The sequence below is a fragment of the Lithobates pipiens genome, unplaced genomic scaffold (genome assembly GCF_037356315.1).
Source record: "Lithobates pipiens isolate NorthernLeopardFrog02 unplaced genomic scaffold, aLitPip1_a1.2 Scaffold_16, whole genome shotgun sequence".
NCBI classification, from domain to species: Eukaryota; Metazoa; Chordata; class Amphibia; order Anura; family Ranidae; genus Lithobates; species Lithobates pipiens.
In genome coordinates this window covers 204022643-204045995 of record NW_027507748.1, presented here as the reverse complement: position 1 = coordinate 204045995, position 23353 = coordinate 204022643, and the positions used below count along the sequence as shown (strand labels likewise).

The window sequence follows — 23353 nt, the reverse complement described above, 5'->3', positions numbered from 1 at the left end:
TCTTACCCAAAATTATGGCCCCTCTAACTTTAGTGCCCTCTTTCTAGCCTGTTTCTGAAGTTAGAATTTAGCCCTGTTAACCATCCAAGCTTTATTGCCTCCTGATTGATAATTGAAATCCACCCACACCCCACCCCTATCAGTATAAAGCTAACCTTCACTTTGGGGGAAGCTAATGCTGGGGGTCTTTCGCCAAGTGGGGGATTTCAATAAGTGGAAGCACTTCTGACTCTGCACTTATTAACTGACTATCTGATTATCTGACTGTCTCATCTGAGAATCTCTTCTCTCACCCTACAGGTATGTGCTAACTGAACCATCTCCACCCAAAAACTGAAACACTGCTATCTGCTTTCATGTTTGTCTTTAAAAATGCTGGTATGTTTTCTTTGCTCAACAGTCTGTATCCCTGTCCAAATCACAATGCTTTATTATCTGCCTTGTCTTACCCAAAATTATGGCCCCTCTAACTTTAGTGCCCTCTTTCTAGCCTGTTTCTGAAGTTAGAATTTAGCCCTGTTAACCATCCAAGCTTTATTGCCTCCTGATTGATAATTGAAATCCACCCACACCCCACCCCTATCAGTATAAAGCTAACCTTCACTTTGGGGGAAGCTAATGCTGGGGGTCTTTCGCCAAGTGGGGGATTTCAATAAGTGGAAGCACTTCTGACTCTGCACTTATTAACTGACTATCTGATTATCTGACTGTCTCATCTGAGAATCTCTTCTCTCACCCTACAGGTATGTGCTAACTGAACCATCTCCACCCAAAAACTGAAACACTGCTATCTGCTTTCATGTTTGTCTTTAAAAATGCTGGTATGTTTTCTTTGCTCAACAGTCTGTATCCCTGTCCAAATCACAATGCTTTATTATCTGCCTTGTCTTACCCAAAATTATGGCCCCTCTAACTTTAGTGCCCTCTTTCTAGCCTGTTTCTGAAGTTAGAATTTAGCCCTGTTAACCATCCAAGCTTTATTGCCTCCTGATTGATAATTGAAATCCACCCACACCCCACCCCTATCAGTATAAAGCTAACCTTCACTTTGGGGGAAGCTAATGCTGGGGGTCTTTCGCCAAGTGGGGGATTTCAATAAGTGGAAGCACTTCTGACTCTGCACTTATTAACTGACTATCTGATTATCTGACTGTCTCATCTGAGAATCTCTTCTCTCACCCTACAGGTATGTGCTAACTGAACCATCTCCACCCAAAAACTGAAACACTGCTATCTGCTTTCATGTTTGTCTTTAAAAATGCTGGTATGTTTTCTTTGCTCAACAGTCTGTATCCCTGTCCAAATCACAATGCTTTATTATCTGCCTTGTCTTACCCAAAATTATGGCCCCTCTAACTTTAGTGCCCTCTTTCTAGCCTGTTTCTGAAGTTAGAATTTAGCCCTGTTAACCATCCAAGCTTTATTGCCTCCTGATTGATAATTGAAATCCACCCACACCCCACCCCTATCAGTATAAAGCTAACCTTCACTTTGGGGGAAGCTAATGCTGGGGGTCTTTCGCCAAGTGGGGGATTTCAATAAGTGGAAGCACTTCTGACTCTGCACTTATTAACTGACTATCTGATTATCTGACTGTCTCATCTGAGAATCTCTTCTCTCACCCTACAGGTATGTGCTAACTGAACCATCTCCACCCAAAAACTGAAACACTGCTATCTGCTTTCATGTTTGTCTTTAAAAATGCTGGTATGTTTTCTTTGCTCAACAGTCTGTATCCCTGTCCAAATCACAATGCTTTATTATCTGCCTTGTCTTACCCAAAATTATGGCCCCTCTAACTTTAGTGCCCTCTTTCTAGCCTGTTTCTGAAGTTAGAATTTAGCCCTGTTAACCATCCAAGCTTTATTGCCTCCTGATTGATAATTGAAATCCACCCACACCCCACCCCTATCAGTATAAAGCTAACCTTCACTTTGGGGGAAGCTAATGCTGGGGGTCTTTCGCCAAGTGGGGGATTTCAATAAGTGGAAGCACTTCTGACTCTGCACTTATTAACTGACTATCTGATTATCTGACTGTCTCATCTGAGAATCTCTTCTCTCACCCTACAGGTATGTGCTAACTGAACCATCTCCACCCAAAAACTGAAACACTGCTATCTGCTTTCATGTTTGTCTTTAAAAATGCTGGTATGTTTTCTTTGCTCAACAGTCTGTATCCCTGTCCAAATCACAATGCTTTATTATCTGCCTTGTCTTACCCAAAATTATGGCCCCTCTAACTTTAGTGCCCTCTTTCTAGCCTGTTTCTGAAGTTAGAATTTAGCCCTGTTAACCATCCAAGCTTTATTGCCTCCTGATTGATAATTGAAATCCACCCACACCCCACCCCTATCAGTATAAAGCTAACCTTCACTTTGGGGGAAGCTAATGCTGGGGGTCTTTCGCCAAGTGGGGGATTTCAATAAGTGGAAGCACTTCTGACTCTGCACTTATTAACTGACTATCTGATTATCTGACTGTCTCATCTGAGAATCTCTTCTCTCACCCTACAGGTATGTGCTAACTGAACCATCTCCACCCAAAAACTGAAACACTGCTATCTGCTTTCATGTTTGTCTTTAAAAATGCTGGTATGTTTTCTTTGCTCAACAGTCTGTATCCCTGTCCAAATCACAATGCTTTATTATCTGCCTTGTCTTACCCAAAATTATGGCCCCTCTAACTTTAGTGCCCTCTTTCTAGCCTGTTTCTGAAGTTAGAATTTAGCCCTGTTAACCATCCAAGCTTTATTGCCTCCTGATTGATAATTGAAATCCACCCACACCCCACCCCTATCAGTATAAAGCTAACCTTCACTTTGGGGGAAGCTAATGCTGGGGGTCTTTCGCCAAGTGGGGGATTTCAATAAGTGGAAGCACTTCTGACTCTGCACTTATTAACTGACTATCTGATTATCTGACTGTCTCATCTGAGAATCTCTTCTCTCACCCTACAGGTATGTGCTAACTGAACCATCTCCACCCAAAAACTGAAACACTGCTATCTGCTTTCATGTTTGTCTTTAAAAATGCTGGTATGTTTTCTTTGCTCAACAGTCTGTATCCCTGTCCAAATCACAATGCTTTATTATCTGCCTTGTCTTACCCAAAATTATGGCCCCTCTAACTTTAGTGCCCTCTTTCTAGCCTGTTTCTGAAGTTAGAATTTAGCCCTGTTAACCATCCAAGCTTTATTGCCTCCTGATTGATAATTGAAATCCACCCACACCCCACCCCTATCAGTATAAAGCTAACCTTCACTTTGGGGGAAGCTAATGCTGGGGGTCTTTCGCCAAGTGGGGGATTTCAATAAGTGGAAGCACTTCTGACTCTGCACTTATTAACTGACTATCTGATTATCTGACTGTCTCATCTGAGAATCTCTTCTCTCACCCTACAGGTATGTGCTAACTGAACCATCTCCACCCAAAAACTGAAACACTGCTATCTGCTTTCATGTTTGTCTTTAAAAATGCTGGTATGTTTTCTTTGCTCAACAGTCTGTATCCCTGTCCAAATCACAATGCTTTATTATCTGCCTTGTCTTACCCAAAATTATGGCCCCTCTAACTTTAGTGCCCTCTTTCTAGCCTGTTTCTGAAGTTAGAATTTAGCCCTGTTAACCATCCAAGCTTTATTGCCTCCTGATTGATAATTGAAATCCACCCACACCCCACCCCTATCAGTATAAAGCTAACCTTCACTTTGGGGGAAGCTAATGCTGGGGGTCTTTCGCCAAGTGGGGGATTTCAATAAGTGGAAGCACTTCTGACTCTGCACTTATTAACTGACTATCTGATTATCTGACTGTCTCATCTGAGAATCTCTTCTCTCACCCTACAGGTATGTGCTAACTGAACCATCTCCACCCAAAAACTGAAACACTGCTATCTGCTTTCATGTTTGTCTTTAAAAATGCTGGTATGTTTTCTTTGCTCAACAGTCTGTATCCCTGTCCAAATCACAATGCTTTATTATCTGCCTTGTCTTACCCAAAATTATGGCCCCTCTAACTTTAGTGCCCTCTTTCTAGCCTGTTTCTGAAGTTAGAATTTAGCCCTGTTAACCATCCAAGCTTTATTGCCTCCTGATTGATAATTGAAATCCACCCACACCCCACCCCTATCAGTATAAAGCTAACCTTCACTTTGGGGGAAGCTAATGCTGGGGGTCTTTCGCCAAGTGGGGGATTTCAATAAGTGGAAGCACTTCTGACTCTGCACTTATTAACTGACTATCTGATTATCTGACTGTCTCATCTGAGAATCTCTTCTCTCACCCTACAGGTATGTGCTAACTGAACCATCTCCACCCAAAAACTGAAACACTGCTATCTGCTTTCATGTTTGTCTTTAAAAATGCTGGTATGTTTTCTTTGCTCAACAGTCTGTATCCCTGTCCAAATCACAATGCTTTATTATCTGCCTTGTCTTACCCAAAATTATGGCCCCTCTAACTTTAGTGCCCTCTTTCTAGCCTGTTTCTGAAGTTAGAATTTAGCCCTGTTAACCATCCAAGCTTTATTGCCTCCTGATTGATAATTGAAATCCACCCACACCCCACCCCTATCAGTATAAAGCTAACCTTCACTTTGGGGGAAGCTAATGCTGGGGGTCTTTCGCCAAGTGGGGGATTTCAATAAGTGGAAGCACTTCTGACTCTGCACTTATTAACTGACTATCTGATTATCTGACTGTCTCATCTGAGAATCTCTTCTCTCACCCTACAGGTATGTGCTAACTGAACCATCTCCACCCAAAAACTGAAACACTGCTATCTGCTTTCATGTTTGTCTTTAAAAATGCTGGTATGTTTTCTTTGCTCAACAGTCTGTATCCCTGTCCAAATCACAATGCTTTATTATCTGCCTTGTCTTACCCAAAATTATGGCCCCTCTAACTTTAGTGCCCTCTTTCTAGCCTGTTTCTGAAGTTAGAATTTAGCCCTGTTAACCATCCAAGCTTTATTGCCTCCTGATTGATAATTGAAATCCACCCACACCCCACCCCTATCAGTATAAAGCTAACCTTCACTTTGGGGGAAGCTAATGCTGGGGGTCTTTCGCCAAGTGGGGGATTTCAATAAGTGGAAGCACTTCTGACTCTGCACTTATTAACTGACTATCTGATTATCTGACTGTCTCATCTGAGAATCTCTTCTCTCACCCTACAGGTATGTGCTAACTGAACCATCTCCACCCAAAAACTGAAACACTGCTATCTGCTTTCATGTTTGTCTTTAAAAATGCTGGTATGTTTTCTTTGCTCAACAGTCTGTATCCCTGTCCAAATCACAATGCTTTATTATCTGCCTTGTCTTACCCAAAATTATGGCCCCTCTAACTTTAGTGCCCTCTTTCTAGCCTGTTTCTGAAGTTAGAATTTAGCCCTGTTAACCATCCAAGCTTTATTGCCTCCTGATTGATAATTGAAATCCACCCACACCCCACCCCTATCAGTATAAAGCTAACCTTCACTTTGGGGGAAGCTAATGCTGGGGGTCTTTCGCCAAGTGGGGGATTTCAATAAGTGGAAGCACTTCTGACTCTGCACTTATTAACTGACTATCTGATTATCTGACTGTCTCATCTGAGAATCTCTTCTCTCACCCTACAGGTATGTGCTAACTGAACCATCTCCACCCAAAAACTGAAACACTGCTATCTGCTTTCATGTTTGTCTTTAAAAATGCTGGTATGTTTTCTTTGCTCAACAGTCTGTATCCCTGTCCAAATCACAATGCTTTATTATCTGCCTTGTCTTACCCAAAATTATGGCCCCTCTAACTTTAGTGCCCTCTTTCTAGCCTGTTTCTGAAGTTAGAATTTAGCCCTGTTAACCATCCAAGCTTTATTGCCTCCTGATTGATAATTGAAATCCACCCACACCCCACCCCTATCAGTATAAAGCTAACCTTCACTTTGGGGGAAGCTAATGCTGGGGGTCTTTCGCCAAGTGGGGGATTTCAATAAGTGGAAGCACTTCTGACTCTGCACTTATTAACTGACTATCTGATTATCTGACTGTCTCATCTGAGAATCTCTTCTCTCACCCTACAGGTATGTGCTAACTGAACCATCTCCACCCAAAAACTGAAACACTGCTATCTGCTTTCATGTTTGTCTTTAAAAATGCTGGTATGTTTTCTTTGCTCAACAGTCTGTATCCCTGTCCAAATCACAATGCTTTATTATCTGCCTTGTCTTACCCAAAATTATGGCCCCTCTAACTTTAGTGCCCTCTTTCTAGCCTGTTTCTGAAGTTAGAATTTAGCCCTGTTAACCATCCAAGCTTTATTGCCTCCTGATTGATAATTGAAATCCACCCACACCCCACCCCTATCAGTATAAAGCTAACCTTCACTTTGGGGGAAGCTAATGCTGGGGGTCTTTCGCCAAGTGGGGGATTTCAATAAGTGGAAGCACTTCTGACTCTGCACTTATTAACTGACTATCTGATTATCTGACTGTCTCATCTGAGAATCTCTTCTCTCACCCTACAGGTATGTGCTAACTGAACCATCTCCACCCAAAAACTGAAACACTGCTATCTGCTTTCATGTTTGTCTTTAAAAATGCTGGTATGTTTTCTTTGCTCAACAGTCTGTATCCCTGTCCAAATCACAATGCTTTATTATCTGCCTTGTCTTACCCAAAATTATGGCCCCTCTAACTTTAGTGCCCTCTTTCTAGCCTGTTTCTGAAGTTAGAATTTAGCCCTGTTAACCATCCAAGCTTTATTGCCTCCTGATTGATAATTGAAATCCACCCACACCCCACCCCTATCAGTATAAAGCTAACCTTCACTTTGGGGGAAGCTAATGCTGGGGGTCTTTCGCCAAGTGGGGGATTTCAATAAGTGGAAGCACTTCTGACTCTGCACTTATTAACTGACTATCTGATTATCTGACTGTCTCATCTGAGAATCTCTTCTCTCACCCTACAGGTATGTGCTAACTGAACCATCTCCACCCAAAAACTGAAACACTGCTATCTGCTTTCATGTTTGTCTTTAAAAATGCTGGTATGTTTTCTTTGCTCAACAGTCTGTATCCCTGTCCAAATCACAATGCTTTATTATCTGCCTTGTCTTACCCAAAATTATGGCCCCTCTAACTTTAGTGCCCTCTTTCTAGCCTGTTTCTGAAGTTAGAATTTAGCCCTGTTAACCATCCAAGCTTTATTGCCTCCTGATTGATAATTGAAATCCACCCACACCCCACCCCTATCAGTATAAAGCTAACCTTCACTTTGGGGGAAGCTAATGCTGGGGGTCTTTCGCCAAGTGGGGGATTTCAATAAGTGGAAGCACTTCTGACTCTGCACTTATTAACTGACTATCTGATTATCTGACTGTCTCATCTGAGAATCTCTTCTCTCACCCTACAGGTATGTGCTAACTGAACCATCTCCACCCAAAAACTGAAACACTGCTATCTGCTTTCATGTTTGTCTTTAAAAATGCTGGTATGTTTTCTTTGCTCAACAGTCTGTATCCCTGTCCAAATCACAATGCTTTATTATCTGCCTTGTCTTACCCAAAATTATGGCCCCTCTAACTTTAGTGCCCTCTTTCTAGCCTGTTTCTGAAGTTAGAATTTAGCCCTGTTAACCATCCAAGCTTTATTGCCTCCTGATTGATAATTGAAATCCACCCACACCCCACCCCTATCAGTATAAAGCTAACCTTCACTTTGGGGGAAGCTAATGCTGGGGGTCTTTCGCCAAGTGGGGGATTTCAATAAGTGGAAGCACTTCTGACTCTGCACTTATTAACTGACTATCTGATTATCTGACTGTCTCATCTGAGAATCTCTTCTCTCACCCTACAGGTATGTGCTAACTGAACCATCTCCACCCAAAAACTGAAACACTGCTATCTGCTTTCATGTTTGTCTTTAAAAATGCTGGTATGTTTTCTTTGCTCAACAGTCTGTATCCCTGTCCAAATCACAATGCTTTATTATCTGCCTTGTCTTACCCAAAATTATGGCCCCTCTAACTTTAGTGCCCTCTTTCTAGCCTGTTTCTGAAGTTAGAATTTAGCCCTGTTAACCATCCAAGCTTTATTGCCTCCTGATTGATAATTGAAATCCACCCACACCCCACCCCTATCAGTATAAAGCTAACCTTCACTTTGGGGGAAGCTAATGCTGGGGGTCTTTCGCCAAGTGGGGGATTTCAATAAGTGGAAGCACTTCTGACTCTGCACTTATTAACTGACTATCTGATTATCTGACTGTCTCATCTGAGAATCTCTTCTCTCACCCTACAGGTATGTGCTAACTGAACCATCTCCACCCAAAAACTGAAACACTGCTATCTGCTTTCATGTTTGTCTTTAAAAATGCTGGTATGTTTTCTTTGCTCAACAGTCTGTATCCCTGTCCAAATCACAATGCTTTATTATCTGCCTTGTCTTACCCAAAATTATGGCCCCTCTAACTTTAGTGCCCTCTTTCTAGCCTGTTTCTGAAGTTAGAATTTAGCCCTGTTAACCATCCAAGCTTTATTGCCTCCTGATTGATAATTGAAATCCACCCACACCCCACCCCTATCAGTATAAAGCTAACCTTCACTTTGGGGGAAGCTAATGCTGGGGGTCTTTCGCCAAGTGGGGGATTTCAATAAGTGGAAGCACTTCTGACTCTGCACTTATTAACTGACTATCTGATTATCTGACTGTCTCATCTGAGAATCTCTTCTCTCACCCTACAGGTATGTGCTAACTGAACCATCTCCACCCAAAAACTGAAACACTGCTATCTGCTTTCATGTTTGTCTTTAAAAATGCTGGTATGTTTTCTTTGCTCAACAGTCTGTATCCCTGTCCAAATCACAATGCTTTATTATCTGCCTTGTCTTACCCAAAATTATGGCCCCTCTAACTTTAGTGCCCTCTTTCTAGCCTGTTTCTGAAGTTAGAATTTAGCCCTGTTAACCATCCAAGCTTTATTGCCTCCTGATTGATAATTGAAATCCACCCACACCCCACCCCTATCAGTATAAAGCTAACCTTCACTTTGGGGGAAGCTAATGCTGGGGGTCTTTCGCCAAGTGGGGGATTTCAATAAGTGGAAGCACTTCTGACTCTGCACTTATTAACTGACTATCTGATTATCTGACTGTCTCATCTGAGAATCTCTTCTCTCACCCTACAGGTATGTGCTAACTGAACCATCTCCACCCAAAAACTGAAACACTGCTATCTGCTTTCATGTTTGTCTTTAAAAATGCTGGTATGTTTTCTTTGCTCAACAGTCTGTATCCCTGTCCAAATCACAATGCTTTATTATCTGCCTTGTCTTACCCAAAATTATGGCCCCTCTAACTTTAGTGCCCTCTTTCTAGCCTGTTTCTGAAGTTAGAATTTAGCCCTGTTAACCATCCAAGCTTTATTGCCTCCTGATTGATAATTGAAATCCACCCACACCCCACCCCTATCAGTATAAAGCTAACCTTCACTTTGGGGGAAGCTAATGCTGGGGGTCTTTCGCCAAGTGGGGGATTTCAATAAGTGGAAGCACTTCTGACTCTGCACTTATTAACTGACTATCTGATTATCTGACTGTCTCATCTGAGAATCTCTTCTCTCACCCTACAGGTATGTGCTAACTGAACCATCTCCACCCAAAAACTGAAACACTGCTATCTGCTTTCATGTTTGTCTTTAAAAATGCTGGTATGTTTTCTTTGCTCAACAGTCTGTATCCCTGTCCAAATCACAATGCTTTATTATCTGCCTTGTCTTACCCAAAATTATGGCCCCTCTAACTTTAGTGCCCTCTTTCTAGCCTGTTTCTGAAGTTAGAATTTAGCCCTGTTAACCATCCAAGCTTTATTGCCTCCTGATTGATAATTGAAATCCACCCACACCCCACCCCTATCAGTATAAAGCTAACCTTCACTTTGGGGGAAGCTAATGCTGGGGGTCTTTCGCCAAGTGGGGGATTTCAATAAGTGGAAGCACTTCTGACTCTGCACTTATTAACTGACTATCTGATTATCTGACTGTCTCATCTGAGAATCTCTTCTCTCACCCTACAGGTATGTGCTAACTGAACCATCTCCACCCAAAAACTGAAACACTGCTATCTGCTTTCATGTTTGTCTTTAAAAATGCTGGTATGTTTTCTTTGCTCAACAGTCTGTATCCCTGTCCAAATCACAATGCTTTATTATCTGCCTTGTCTTACCCAAAATTATGGCCCCTCTAACTTTAGTGCCCTCTTTCTAGCCTGTTTCTGAAGTTAGAATTTAGCCCTGTTAACCATCCAAGCTTTATTGCCTCCTGATTGATAATTGAAATCCACCCACACCCCACCCCTATCAGTATAAAGCTAACCTTCACTTTGGGGGAAGCTAATGCTGGGGGTCTTTCGCCAAGTGGGGGATTTCAATAAGTGGAAGCACTTCTGACTCTGCACTTATTAACTGACTATCTGATTATCTGACTGTCTCATCTGAGAATCTCTTCTCTCACCCTACAGGTATGTGCTAACTGAACCATCTCCACCCAAAAACTGAAACACTGCTATCTGCTTTCATGTTTGTCTTTAAAAATGCTGGTATGTTTTCTTTGCTCAACAGTCTGTATCCCTGTCCAAATCACAATGCTTTATTATCTGCCTTGTCTTACCCAAAATTATGGCCCCTCTAACTTTAGTGCCCTCTTTCTAGCCTGTTTCTGAAGTTAGAATTTAGCCCTGTTAACCATCCAAGCTTTATTGCCTCCTGATTGATAATTGAAATCCACCCACACCCCACCCCTATCAGTATAAAGCTAACCTTCACTTTGGGGGAAGCTAATGCTGGGGGTCTTTCGCCAAGTGGGGGATTTCAATAAGTGGAAGCACTTCTGACTCTGCACTTATTAACTGACTATCTGATTATCTGACTGTCTCATCTGAGAATCTCTTCTCTCACCCTACAGGTATGTGCTAACTGAACCATCTCCACCCAAAAACTGAAACACTGCTATCTGCTTTCATGTTTGTCTTTAAAAATGCTGGTATGTTTTCTTTGCTCAACAGTCTGTATCCCTGTCCAAATCACAATGCTTTATTATCTGCCTTGTCTTACCCAAAATTATGGCCCCTCTAACTTTAGTGCCCTCTTTCTAGCCTGTTTCTGAAGTTAGAATTTAGCCCTGTTAACCATCCAAGCTTTATTGCCTCCTGATTGATAATTGAAATCCACCCACACCCCACCCCTATCAGTATAAAGCTAACCTTCACTTTGGGGGAAGCTAATGCTGGGGGTCTTTCGCCAAGTGGGGGATTTCAATAAGTGGAAGCACTTCTGACTCTGCACTTATTAACTGACTATCTGATTATCTGACTGTCTCATCTGAGAATCTCTTCTCTCACCCTACAGGTATGTGCTAACTGAACCATCTCCACCCAAAAACTGAAACACTGCTATCTGCTTTCATGTTTGTCTTTAAAAATGCTGGTATGTTTTCTTTGCTCAACAGTCTGTATCCCTGTCCAAATCACAATGCTTTATTATCTGCCTTGTCTTACCCAAAATTATGGCCCCTCTAACTTTAGTGCCCTCTTTCTAGCCTGTTTCTGAAGTTAGAATTTAGCCCTGTTAACCATCCAAGCTTTATTGCCTCCTGATTGATAATTGAAATCCACCCACACCCCACCCCTATCAGTATAAAGCTAACCTTCACTTTGGGGGAAGCTAATGCTGGGGGTCTTTCGCCAAGTGGGGGATTTCAATAAGTGGAAGCACTTCTGACTCTGCACTTATTAACTGACTATCTGATTATCTGACTGTCTCATCTGAGAATCTCTTCTCTCACCCTACAGGTATGTGCTAACTGAACCATCTCCACCCAAAAACTGAAACACTGCTATCTGCTTTCATGTTTGTCTTTAAAAATGCTGGTATGTTTTCTTTGCTCAACAGTCTGTATCCCTGTCCAAATCACAATGCTTTATTATCTGCCTTGTCTTACCCAAAATTATGGCCCCTCTAACTTTAGTGCCCTCTTTCTAGCCTGTTTCTGAAGTTAGAATTTAGCCCTGTTAACCATCCAAGCTTTATTGCCTCCTGATTGATAATTGAAATCCACCCACACCCCACCCCTATCAGTATAAAGCTAACCTTCACTTTGGGGGAAGCTAATGCTGGGGGTCTTTCGCCAAGTGGGGGATTTCAATAAGTGGAAGCACTTCTGACTCTGCACTTATTAACTGACTATCTGATTATCTGACTGTCTCATCTGAGAATCTCTTCTCTCACCCTACAGGTATGTGCTAACTGAACCATCTCCACCCAAAAACTGAAACACTGCTATCTGCTTTCATGTTTGTCTTTAAAAATGCTGGTATGTTTTCTTTGCTCAACAGTCTGTATCCCTGTCCAAATCACAATGCTTTATTATCTGCCTTGTCTTACCCAAAATTATGGCCCCTCTAACTTTAGTGCCCTCTTTCTAGCCTGTTTCTGAAGTTAGAATTTAGCCCTGTTAACCATCCAAGCTTTATTGCCTCCTGATTGATAATTGAAATCCACCCACACCCCACCCCTATCAGTATAAAGCTAACCTTCACTTTGGGGGAAGCTAATGCTGGGGGTCTTTCGCCAAGTGGGGGATTTCAATAAGTGGAAGCACTTCTGACTCTGCACTTATTAACTGACTATCTGATTATCTGACTGTCTCATCTGAGAATCTCTTCTCTCACCCTACAGGTATGTGCTAACTGAACCATCTCCACCCAAAAACTGAAACACTGCTATCTGCTTTCATGTTTGTCTTTAAAAATGCTGGTATGTTTTCTTTGCTCAACAGTCTGTATCCCTGTCCAAATCACAATGCTTTATTATCTGCCTTGTCTTACCCAAAATTATGGCCCCTCTAACTTTAGTGCCCTCTTTCTAGCCTGTTTCTGAAGTTAGAATTTAGCCCTGTTAACCATCCAAGCTTTATTGCCTCCTGATTGATAATTGAAATCCACCCACACCCCACCCCTATCAGTATAAAGCTAACCTTCACTTTGGGGGAAGCTAATGCTGGGGGTCTTTCGCCAAGTGGGGGATTTCAATAAGTGGAAGCACTTCTGACTCTGCACTTCAGCGAATGCACAAAGCAAAGGTACACAAGAAAATACTTTGAACAACGCTGCATAGACACCAGGTGACCTTGTTTAACCCTTTAGCACTTTCTCCTTATAACATGCATTCTCTACCACTCCTTCTGACAGCTCTGTCCTCTCTACTAAAATTATCTCAACTCCACCCCACTTCTCCCCCCCACAGCATATATATATCACCCTCACTCCTGTCCTCTCCTTATTACTGCACCCACCAACTCCTGCTAATTCTAAATCCACACACACTAAAAGTCTCCAAGACCCTGGGGCATGTCCCTTCATATAAATCACACTCCCATATTGCCTCCCTCACCCTCCTGCTTCTCCTGACTTCTGGAGATATATCCCCAAACCCTGGACCTCCATCATTAAACTGTACCCATCACCCTGCACCCTCTGGCAGCAGCCGCAATCAACACAATTTAATTCCGATTTCTATTCTTCCCAAGTCCAGACTCCCTTTCTCTTGTGCTCTTTGGAACTCCCGCTCTGTCTGCAACAAACTCACCTCTCTCCATGACATCTTTATCACCAACTCATTTAACCTACTCGCCGTCACCGAAACCTGGCTCCACGAATCAGACACTGCATCTTCTGCGGCCCTATCCCATGGTGGGCTTCTTTGGACTCACTCCCCCAGATCCAATGGACATAAGGGAGGAGGTGTTGGAATCCTTCTAGCCTCACATAGCACCTTCCAGGTACTTCAGCCACCTCCTTCTCTGTCACTCTCCTCTTTCGAAGCACACTGCATTCGTCTCTTCACGCCAATTTCTTTAAGAATAGCCGTGATCTACAGGCCCCCTGGACCAGTATCAACTTTTCTTGATGACTTCTCTGCCTGGCTACCCTACTTTCTTTCTTCTGAAATCCCCACAATCATTCTCGGGGACTTCAACATCCCTATTAATACTAACACCTCTGCTCCTTCCAAACTTCTCAGCCTAACCTCCTCCTTTGACCTGAAACAGTGGATACATGATCCTACTCACTCCGGGGGCAATATCCTTGACCTCGTTTTCTCTCACCTTTGCACTCCATGCAACCTCTCTAACTATCCATTCCCTCTCTCTGATCACCACCTTATTAGTTTCACTCTCTCCCTCTCTTTCACCTCCTCTCCCTCCAACCGCATTAAAGTTACCCGCAGAAACCTACGTCATCTCAAGCCTTCCCTTCTCTACTCTGCTCTTGACAACCTCCACGACAAAATCTCACCCCTATCCTGCACCAACCTAGCCACTTCTGTCTACAACACTTCACTTCTGGCCTCTCTGGACTCTCTGGCCCCCCTCACCACACACAGGATCAAGCCCCGACCCCTTCAACCTTGGCAAACAGATGTCACTAGAAGTTTGAAAAAACGTAGTCGTGCTCATGAGCGCCTGTGGCGCAAGACCAAGTCTCAGAGAGATTTCAACCAATATAAATCTGCCCTCCAAAACTACAATTCTAGCCTCCTCTCTGCCAAGCAGAACTATTTTATCACTCTCATCAGCAACCTATCATCCCGCCCCCGTCAACTCTTCTCTACTTTCAACTCTCTACTTCGTCCTCCACCACCTCCACCCACCAACTCACTCACTGCCCAGGAGATTGCTAATCACTTCAAACAGAAGATTGATACAATTCGCGCAGAGATCTCTACTGTTCTAATACCCCCCACGCTTTACACTTCATGCCCACAGTCACAATCATTACTTCCCTCTTTCAACCCCACCACTATAGACGAAGTTGCTAAACTACTTGGTAATGTCCACCTTACCACCTGCCCTCTGGATCCTGTTCCCTCGCAAATGCTACATTCACCCTCTGACTCTATGCTACACTCTCTAACTCACATCTTCAATCTCTCACTCTCTTCTGGCATCTTCCCCAACTCTCTAAAACATGCACTTGTCAAACCCATACTTAAAAAACCCTCACTGGACCCATCCAATCTTAACAACCTATGCCCCATCTCCTTGCTCCCCTTTTTATCCAAACTACTCGAACGTCTGGTCTACAACCGACTGAGTGACCACCTCGCTGATAATGGCCTTCTTGATCCCCTTCAGTCTGGATTTCGTCCCCAACACTCCACAGAAACTGCTCTCCTAAAACTAACAAACGATCTACTAACGGCCAAAACCAATCGACATTATTCTGTACTCCTCCTCCTGGACCTCTCTGCTGCCTTTGATACAGTTGACCACCCCCTCCTTCTCAAAAAACTCCACACCTTTGGTCTCTGTGACCGTACTCTACAATGGTTCTCTTCCTACTTATCCAACCGCACCTTTAGCGTTTCTTACAACTCTACTTCCTCCTCTCCTCTTCCTTTCTCTGTTGGGGTCCCCCAAGGTTCTGTCCTTGGACCACTCCTATTTTCAATCTATACCTCCTCTCTGGGTCAACTGATAGCCTCCCATGGCTTCCAATACCACCTCTATGCTGACGACACCCAAATCTATCTCTCTACCCCTCAGCTCACTCCTTCTGTCTCCTCACGTATCACTAATTTACTATCAGAAATATCAGTCTGGATGTCACACCACTTCCTCAAAATCAATCTATCCAAAACCGAACTTATAATTTTTCCTCCCCCATATGCCCCTTCCCCTGATCTCACTGTCAAAATTGATGGCACAACCATAAGCCCATCCCCTCATGCCAAGATTCTAGGTGTAGTCTTGGACTCTGAACTCTCCTTCAAGCAACACATCCAATCACTGTCCAAATCTTGCCGCCTCAACCTCCGCAACATCTCCAAAATACGCCCCTTTCTAACCAATGAGACAACAAAGCTCTTAATTCACTCGCTGGTCATCTCTCGCCTTGACTACTGCAACTCCCTCCTCACTGGCTTACCTCTACATAGTCTAGCACCTCTTCAATCCATTATGAATGCCGCTGCCAGACTCATCCACCTTACCAATCGCTCGGTGTCTGCTACCCCTCTCTGTCAATCCCTCCACTGGCTCCCGCTCAGCCAAAGAATTAAATTCAAAATACTAACAATTACATACAAAGCCATCCACAACTCTGCCCCCAGCTACATCACTGGCTTAGTCTCTAAATACCAACCTACTCGTCCTCTTCGTTCCTCTCAAGACCTCCTGCTCTCTAGCTCCCTCATCACCTCCTCCCATACTCGCCTCCAGGACTTTTCCAAAGCCTCCCCAATCCTATGGAATGCCCTACCCCAATCTGTCCGCTTATCTCCTACTTTATTAGCTTTTAGACGATCCCTGAAAACACTTCTCTTCAGAGAAGCCTACCCTACCCCCACCTAACTGTATTTTCATTTTCTCCATCAGCTCATCCCCCCACAGTTAAAACCTTTTGTTTCAACTTGACCCTCCCTTCTAGATTGTAAGCTCTAACGAGCAGGGCCCTCTGATCCCTCCTGTATCGATTCGTATTGTAAGTGTACTGTCTGCCCTCATATTGTAAAGCGCTGCGCAAACTGTTGGCGCTATATAAATCCTGAATAATAATAATAATAATAATAATAATACAGACCTGGAAACTCTACACAGAAATGGTGGGAACCCCTCATAATGATAAATTCATCATAAGAAACATTTGTAATTGTTATGAAAAGTTAACGAAACTAAAAGTGAAAAAGTTAAACCCAGGAAGTCAGCACAGCGATGATGGGAGCCCCTCATAATGATAAATTCATCATAAGGAACATTCGTAATTGTTCCGAAAAGAATAACGAACGAACGAAAATTAAAATTTCGTACGAATCCAAATTTAATTTCGGACATGAATTATGCATTAATTCTAATATGAAATGGAGCAGAACGAAATGAAACAAATTTATTGACGGCGCACATGTCTACCCACTACTGCGGTGGGCAGGGCAGGCATCACAAATTTTGGGGCCCCTTACACAGCTTTAGGCCCCCGGGGCCCGATCCTCAACATTCTCTAGAAATTGGGGGGGTGGGGGTTGCTGGCAAAAATATGTTATCATCAGCTGTTAAGTGGGGGTGGGGGGGGGGGGTGCCGGCGAAAATGTGCGATCTCCTCATGTTTCCGTCACCTCTCTTCAGCTGATAAGGGGGGGGGGGGGGCAGTGCGACGGCCAGGCGCTAGTTAGTTAATGAAAAGTTTGCTGTTGTGTTAATGAAAAGTGCAAAATCAGGCTCACTTCTGCATAGAAGCTTATAACCTCAGCTTGTTCAATTAAGCTTTGGTAATAAAACTAGGAAGCTCATTGGTTTTTATGCAGAAGTGAGCCTGATTTTGCACTTTCTAGCTTTAGTAAATAAACCCCATTGTGTACTTAAAAGTGGGGTATGCCTGTTTTGCTGTATTAAAACTCGTATTACCACAATCTGACATGATTTACAATGACTTCTGTAATGAGTCTGCAACCAGGTCCGTGGCAACCAAGCCCGTCTGTTCTTTTGTGTCTCCTTGGGCGGATGAATCTGTGCTGAGGAGTAAAATGGATTGGGATAGTTGGGGGTAAAAATCTTATTTCCATGATAGGTAAGGCTTTTATGCGCAAAAATAAGGTAGACAATGTGTTTGCTGTGCCAGCAGGAGGGACTGCAAAACAGCTTGTACCAGAGGGCGCGGTGGCTGCTGCAGGGGTTAACCCTGGTGAGCAGGATGAACCAAATAAGGGTGAGCGCAGTTTTGAAAATTCAAAAAAATAAATAAATAAATAAATTTTCCTTTTCTTTCTTCATTTTCAAAAACAAATGAGAGCTGCAAAATACTCACCATGACTCTTAGCAAACCTTGGGGTGTCTTCTTTCCTAAATGGGGTCATTTTGGGGGGGAGGGGTTGTGCTATCTGGACATTTGAGGGCCTCCATAACTGTGAATGGTGAAATCACCATTTTACACCCTTAAAAAACCTGAAGGCAGTGCTTGGTTTTTCGGGGGCCTGTACGCGGTTAGGCTCCCAAAAAGTCTCACACATGTGGTGTCCTCGTACTCAGGAGACAACAATAGCGGGTATCACACCTAAATCCACACTTGCTACAGACACAACATCTTCTTTGGGGTGATCGTTAGGGGTACCAGGGAGGACATATGGAAAATGCCTCCCATGCAGCCGGCTCACTGCATTTACATTGAGAAGTTGGGCCACAGCACCATTTGGAAACGGAAGGGCTGTGATGATCTCTTCCTGGAATTTAAGGAAGGATCCAGTTCATCCTGAAGCTTTGTATAGCACTTAAGCATTCAGCAGAGCCAATTGCAATAAGTATATAGATATTTTTGTACCAGTGTCTGGCCTTACAAGCAATTAAGTACAGTGCCATCAACTGGTCGCCGTATTAAGATTATATTCGTGGACACAGAGGGGTTTCTCCACAACACCAATCGCCATTTGAATTTGGACCGTTGTGTCTGCGTGAAGGGAGGACAGAACAAAAACATTCTTATTATCCCTCCACTTCACAGCGAGAAAATTATTACATTTCAAGCAGGCTCTCTCCCCTAGCCTAAGATGGGAATCTACAAGCCGCTGGGGTAAGCCCCAGCAATTATATTGCACAGTGCCACATGTGCCAATTCCATGTTCAAACAAGTGACAAAAAGGTGGCACTCTTGTGTAATAATTGTCCACGTACAAGTGGTACCCCTTTCCGAATAAGGGAGGCACCAAGTTCCGCACAATCTTACCAGCGCTCCCTATGTAGTCTGGGCAGTTCTCCGGCTCTACAAAATGATCTCTTCCCTCGTAAACCATAAAACTATATGTATATCCTGTTGCCCTGTCACAGAGCTTATACATCTTGACCCCGTATCTAGCATGCTTGCTGGGACGATACTGTTTGAATGACAAGCGGCCAGAAAAGGTAATCAGGGACTCATCAATGCAGACAACTTGAGCGGGGGTAAAAAAGGCTGCAAACTGTTGGCTGAAGTGGTTTGTGAGGGGCTGAATTTTGTGGAGCCGATCATATTCGGGGTCACCCAGAGGACGACAGAGTTCATTGTCATTGAAGTGCATGAACCGCAAGATCTGCTCGTATCGTGCCCTGGTCATGGAGGCAGAGAACACGGGCATATGGTGAATTGGGTCAGTGGACCAATATGACCGCAACTCACTTATTTAAACTATGCCCATGAGGAGGGATAGGCCCAGGAAGGTCTTAAATTCAGAAACTGTAATAAGTTTCCAATCTCTGGCAAGGGTCAACTCGGGATTAGAGGCGATGAATTGACCAGCGTACAAATTGCTTTGGTCCACAATAGATCTATAGAGATCTTTCGTGAAAAACAGCAGCGCTCGCAGAGTCAGGCCTGATCCCTGTGAACGCTAACAGTTTAGTGTTTTAAAAGTGACAGTGATCGATTGATACTGCAATTGGGTGGGCTGGGCTGGGTGGAGGGGCTAAACGCAGGTGCCAGCAGGTATCGGGGGTGATCCCGCTAACACAGCGTCACCCGTAACACTAATACGGTGATCACTGGTGAAGGGGTGATCAAGGGGTTAAACCCTTGTCAGGGGGTACCCCTAACAAGGGGCTAAAGCTACCTGGGCTTACCACTAACTGCCCTAACACTGATTAGTGTCACAAATGACACCAGTACAGAGAACAGAACCCAACTGGTCCTTAGAACAGTGACACATCCCTTATCAGACTACTGATTTCAAAGCTCAGTGGTTGTAAACCCTCATGTTTTTTCACCTTAATGCATAGGCATCTTCTGTCCCTGACCGGCCCCCCAGCGCCCCCCCCCCCCCACTTTACCCACCTGAGTCATGTATTCCCCCCGCCGGAGACACGCTCTCCTCTCTGCCCGGGTTCTCCGCTGTTGATTGGAAAGATTGATAGCAGCATAGCCATTGGCTCCCACAGCTGTAAATCAAATCCAACAACGCGGGAGAGCACTTCTCCTAGGGGGTTATACAATGTGGGGAGGAGCTACCAGCGCCGCCGGGGGACCCCAGATGTCGAGGATGGGGGCCACTCTGTGCAAAACGAACTGCACAGTGGAGGTAAGTATGACATGTTTGTTATTTAAAAAAAAAAATAACAAACCTTTACAATCACTATCTTAGGCTGGGTTCACACTATCTTCGCATGCGGCTCACAGCAGGGATCAGGTGTGTCCCCGCTTAGAACACTTTCACACTGAGGATCTTTTCAGGCGCTTTCACGCTAAAAACATTGCCTAAAAATCTCGCACAGGACTCCTGTGCAAATTCGCACCAGAGCCGCAGCAGAGATATGTAAACCAGCTTTATAGAGAGCTGGTCAAAATCTCCTGCTATTGCGTCCAGTTCTCAATAGACTGAACTCAGCCTTAACCAAAAAAACAAGACCTGAAAGTACGCTACTCTGTTGTAGTCATGAAGTTCAGGCTTGTTATTCTGGATCCAAGCAAATTTAATTTTCAGATTCACTCAGGACAATTAAAAAAAAAAATGCACTGCATGGCCCTCAATCTGTGGCCGAGGATATTTTTGCGAACAGTGTAAAATGTCACCTTTTGTTCATCCTAATTAACCTGTAATGCCACGTACACACGATCGGATTTCTCATCGGAAAAGGATATGACGGCTTTTCCAATAGGATTACGCTCAAGTTTGCCTTGCATACACACGGTCACGGTCAAGAACGCGGTGACGTACAACACTGCGATGAGCCGAGAAAATAAAGTTCAATGCTTCCGAGCATGCGTAGGAATTTTGTACGTTGGAATTGCCACAGACGATCGCATTTTCGGATAGGAACATTTCCCAACCGAAAAATTAGATGGAGCATACACACGGTCGCATTTTTCGATGAAAAACTCTGTCTTTTGCGGGCCAAAAATTCCAATAGTGTGTATGCAGCATTACAGTTTCAAGCAGCTAATAATATAGCAGAAAATGAATAGAAAGGAAAAAAGCAAAATCCTGATTTATCCTGTAAAGAATGTCATGAGTTGACTGGGAGCCAACCAGCCAGATTAGGCATCCTGACCTTTGTGGCTTTTGGAACTTTCACCCAATTTGTGTTGCCAATACAGTAGTTACACTTTAGATATATACGGTAATAACCATCAATGCATAGAATATAATGCTGTACACTCCTTCTATTCCTAGTTCAAATACAAAACTTAAAATATACATAAATGTAAATGTTCTTTGCTGTATTCTTCAGTACCAGACACACCCACCTTTCCCAAACACTACAAAAAAACAGCGCCATCCTTCATCTAAACATTCTAACATGGACATCTTCATAGTAGATGTGCAGAAATGCTTCTATTTATTCATCTTAAGCCCCATACACACTATCAGATTTTCTGCTGATTTTTTCCTTCAGATTTAACAAAACCATGTAGTGCAAGGGCCTGCCTGATTGCATAAAAAATTGAAACTCCTGAGGTTTCACCTCATATTATATGGTTTTGGTAAATCTGAAGGAAAAACTCAGCAGAAAATATGATAGTGTGTAAGGGGCTTTATTTTCTCCGAACACCTTGCCCTTGCACACTGTCTCTCACAAAGCACACATTCTACAATACCAGACCTGAAATTCCTCCACCAATGACAATGACATCATAAGCGTCCCTCATTGTTCTGCTTTTCTCTTCCCAGGACTCCTGGTTAGTATGCAAGAGTGTCTTTTCCAGACTGAGACTGTCAGAGGTGAGAGATGTCCCCTTTTTGTTCTCGCACAGCCCGCAGTTGCTTATAATAGAAGGAGCTGAGTGCTATAGGATTGGCTGCTGGAGGAGTGGGTGTACCGAGAGAGCCTGTAATTGGAATCTGGCCTATTTACATAGTGTGGAGTATATTTAATCTCCTGTAAGCAACATTTATTTTCTTCTTTAAATGCTTAGTTTGCTGAAAGTAACCAGTTAAATATTTCATAATATTTTATCCAATGAGCCCTCCTGGAAATCCTTGTAAATTATTAACGTTTATCTTTTTCTATTTTCTTATGTTTTTTGTATTACACAACACATTGCTGTTGAACTTTATTCTCGCAAAAGAATGTTAAAGTGGTTGTAAACTGTTACACCACTTTTACCTATAGGTAGTTTACTGAACGTTGGAATTGAGGTGAAGCGAAGAAGGCAAATGTTATAGCCCCTTTTGTCATGGTCTCTGTAAGTAACACTTGTATGGTAAATACATTTTACTCAATAACTATAATAATACCCGACTAAGCTTTACCCTTACAATTATTCAAGCATTTAATCAGAGGCCTTTACAGACATCCCAACCTGCAAAAACAAATTTCAGGGAGGTGACGCTTTGTGCTGACCCCCCCCCCCCCCCAATTAAATGCAGCCTTACCAGTGCCAAATAAATGCAGCCTTACCAGCAGTGGTGTCGCTAGGGGATGGCTTTTGGGGCTATAGCCCCAAATCTGGGGCCCATAGCCCAGAGTCTCTGCAAGGGTCCCCAAGGGGAGGGGAGGCTCTCTGGAGACCCTGATGTAAGTGGGGGGCTCTCTGGGAACCATTATGCAAGGGGGAGGCTCTCTGGGGACTCTGATGCAAGGGGGAGGCTCTCTGGGGACCCTAATGTAAGGGAGGCTCTCTGGGAACCCTGATGTAAGTGGGGGCTCTCTGGGGACCCTGGGGGCCCTGATGCAAGGGGGAGGCTCTATGCGGACTCTGATGTAAGGAGGAGGCTCTCTGGGCACCCTGATGTAAGGGTCCCCAGTGCGATTAAAAAGCCTTGCTGGAGGTAAATGTTAGTTTTGCATGTGTGCACTGTAATATTTTTGTTCTGTTGTATGGTCTTATGGCAGCACCATCTTTATGCATTTTTTTAGGGTGTGCCCCCCAAATATTTTTTGGTCTATTGTATGGATTCTGATCAAATCCTGTTGGGTGGAGCACCCCACTCCCTCAGTAAGTACCTCTCATTAGTGACTACCTGTGTCATGTTGGAGACCTCATGTTCTCCCATATAGAGGAGTATAGCTCCCATGGTTCAGAGAAGCAGGATCTCCTAGTCTATGGACAGTGTAGGACTCACTAATTATGGGGTACTTTGTCGCAGTAAGTGGGCTTAAGCCAGGGCTCGACAAACCCCGGTCGCCAGGTCGCATTTGCGCCTAGATTTCGTGTCCTGGCGACTGGGGCAACGCTGCTGGGGTATCCTGTCTCCATTTGGACCCCGAACTCCGCCGCGCAATTCCATCGTGCCGCGCCGGCCAGTAATTGAGGCCGCGGCTTTGCGGCCTACTAAAATCTTTCGGTAGTCTGGCGCCATCTTGTGGTGGATGTAGAAATTACACCCTATTCCAATAATGATAATTCCTAATGGAGTGAAGCTCCCTG

At 43.7% G+C, this 23353-nt stretch overlaps 1 protein-coding gene across 2 annotated transcripts in view; it reads right to left on the bottom strand.

The window, feature by feature from the left end:
• LOC143982307 (amine oxidase [flavin-containing] A-like) overlaps positions 1–21835 on the bottom strand; it is an 80681-nt gene extending 58846 nt beyond the window's left edge. Inside the window, exon 1 of one of the 2 annotated variants that reach the window (XM_077480917.1) lies at positions 21586–21835. In XM_077480917.1, coding sequence (XP_077337043.1) covers positions 21586–21631 — 46 coding nt within the window. In that variant the 5' untranslated portion in view covers positions 21632–21835. The remainder of the gene's footprint in view (positions 1–21585) is intronic. The other variant, XM_077480916.1, reaches the window with a different exon arrangement.
• Between the last annotated feature and the right edge of the window lie 1518 nt (positions 21836–23353).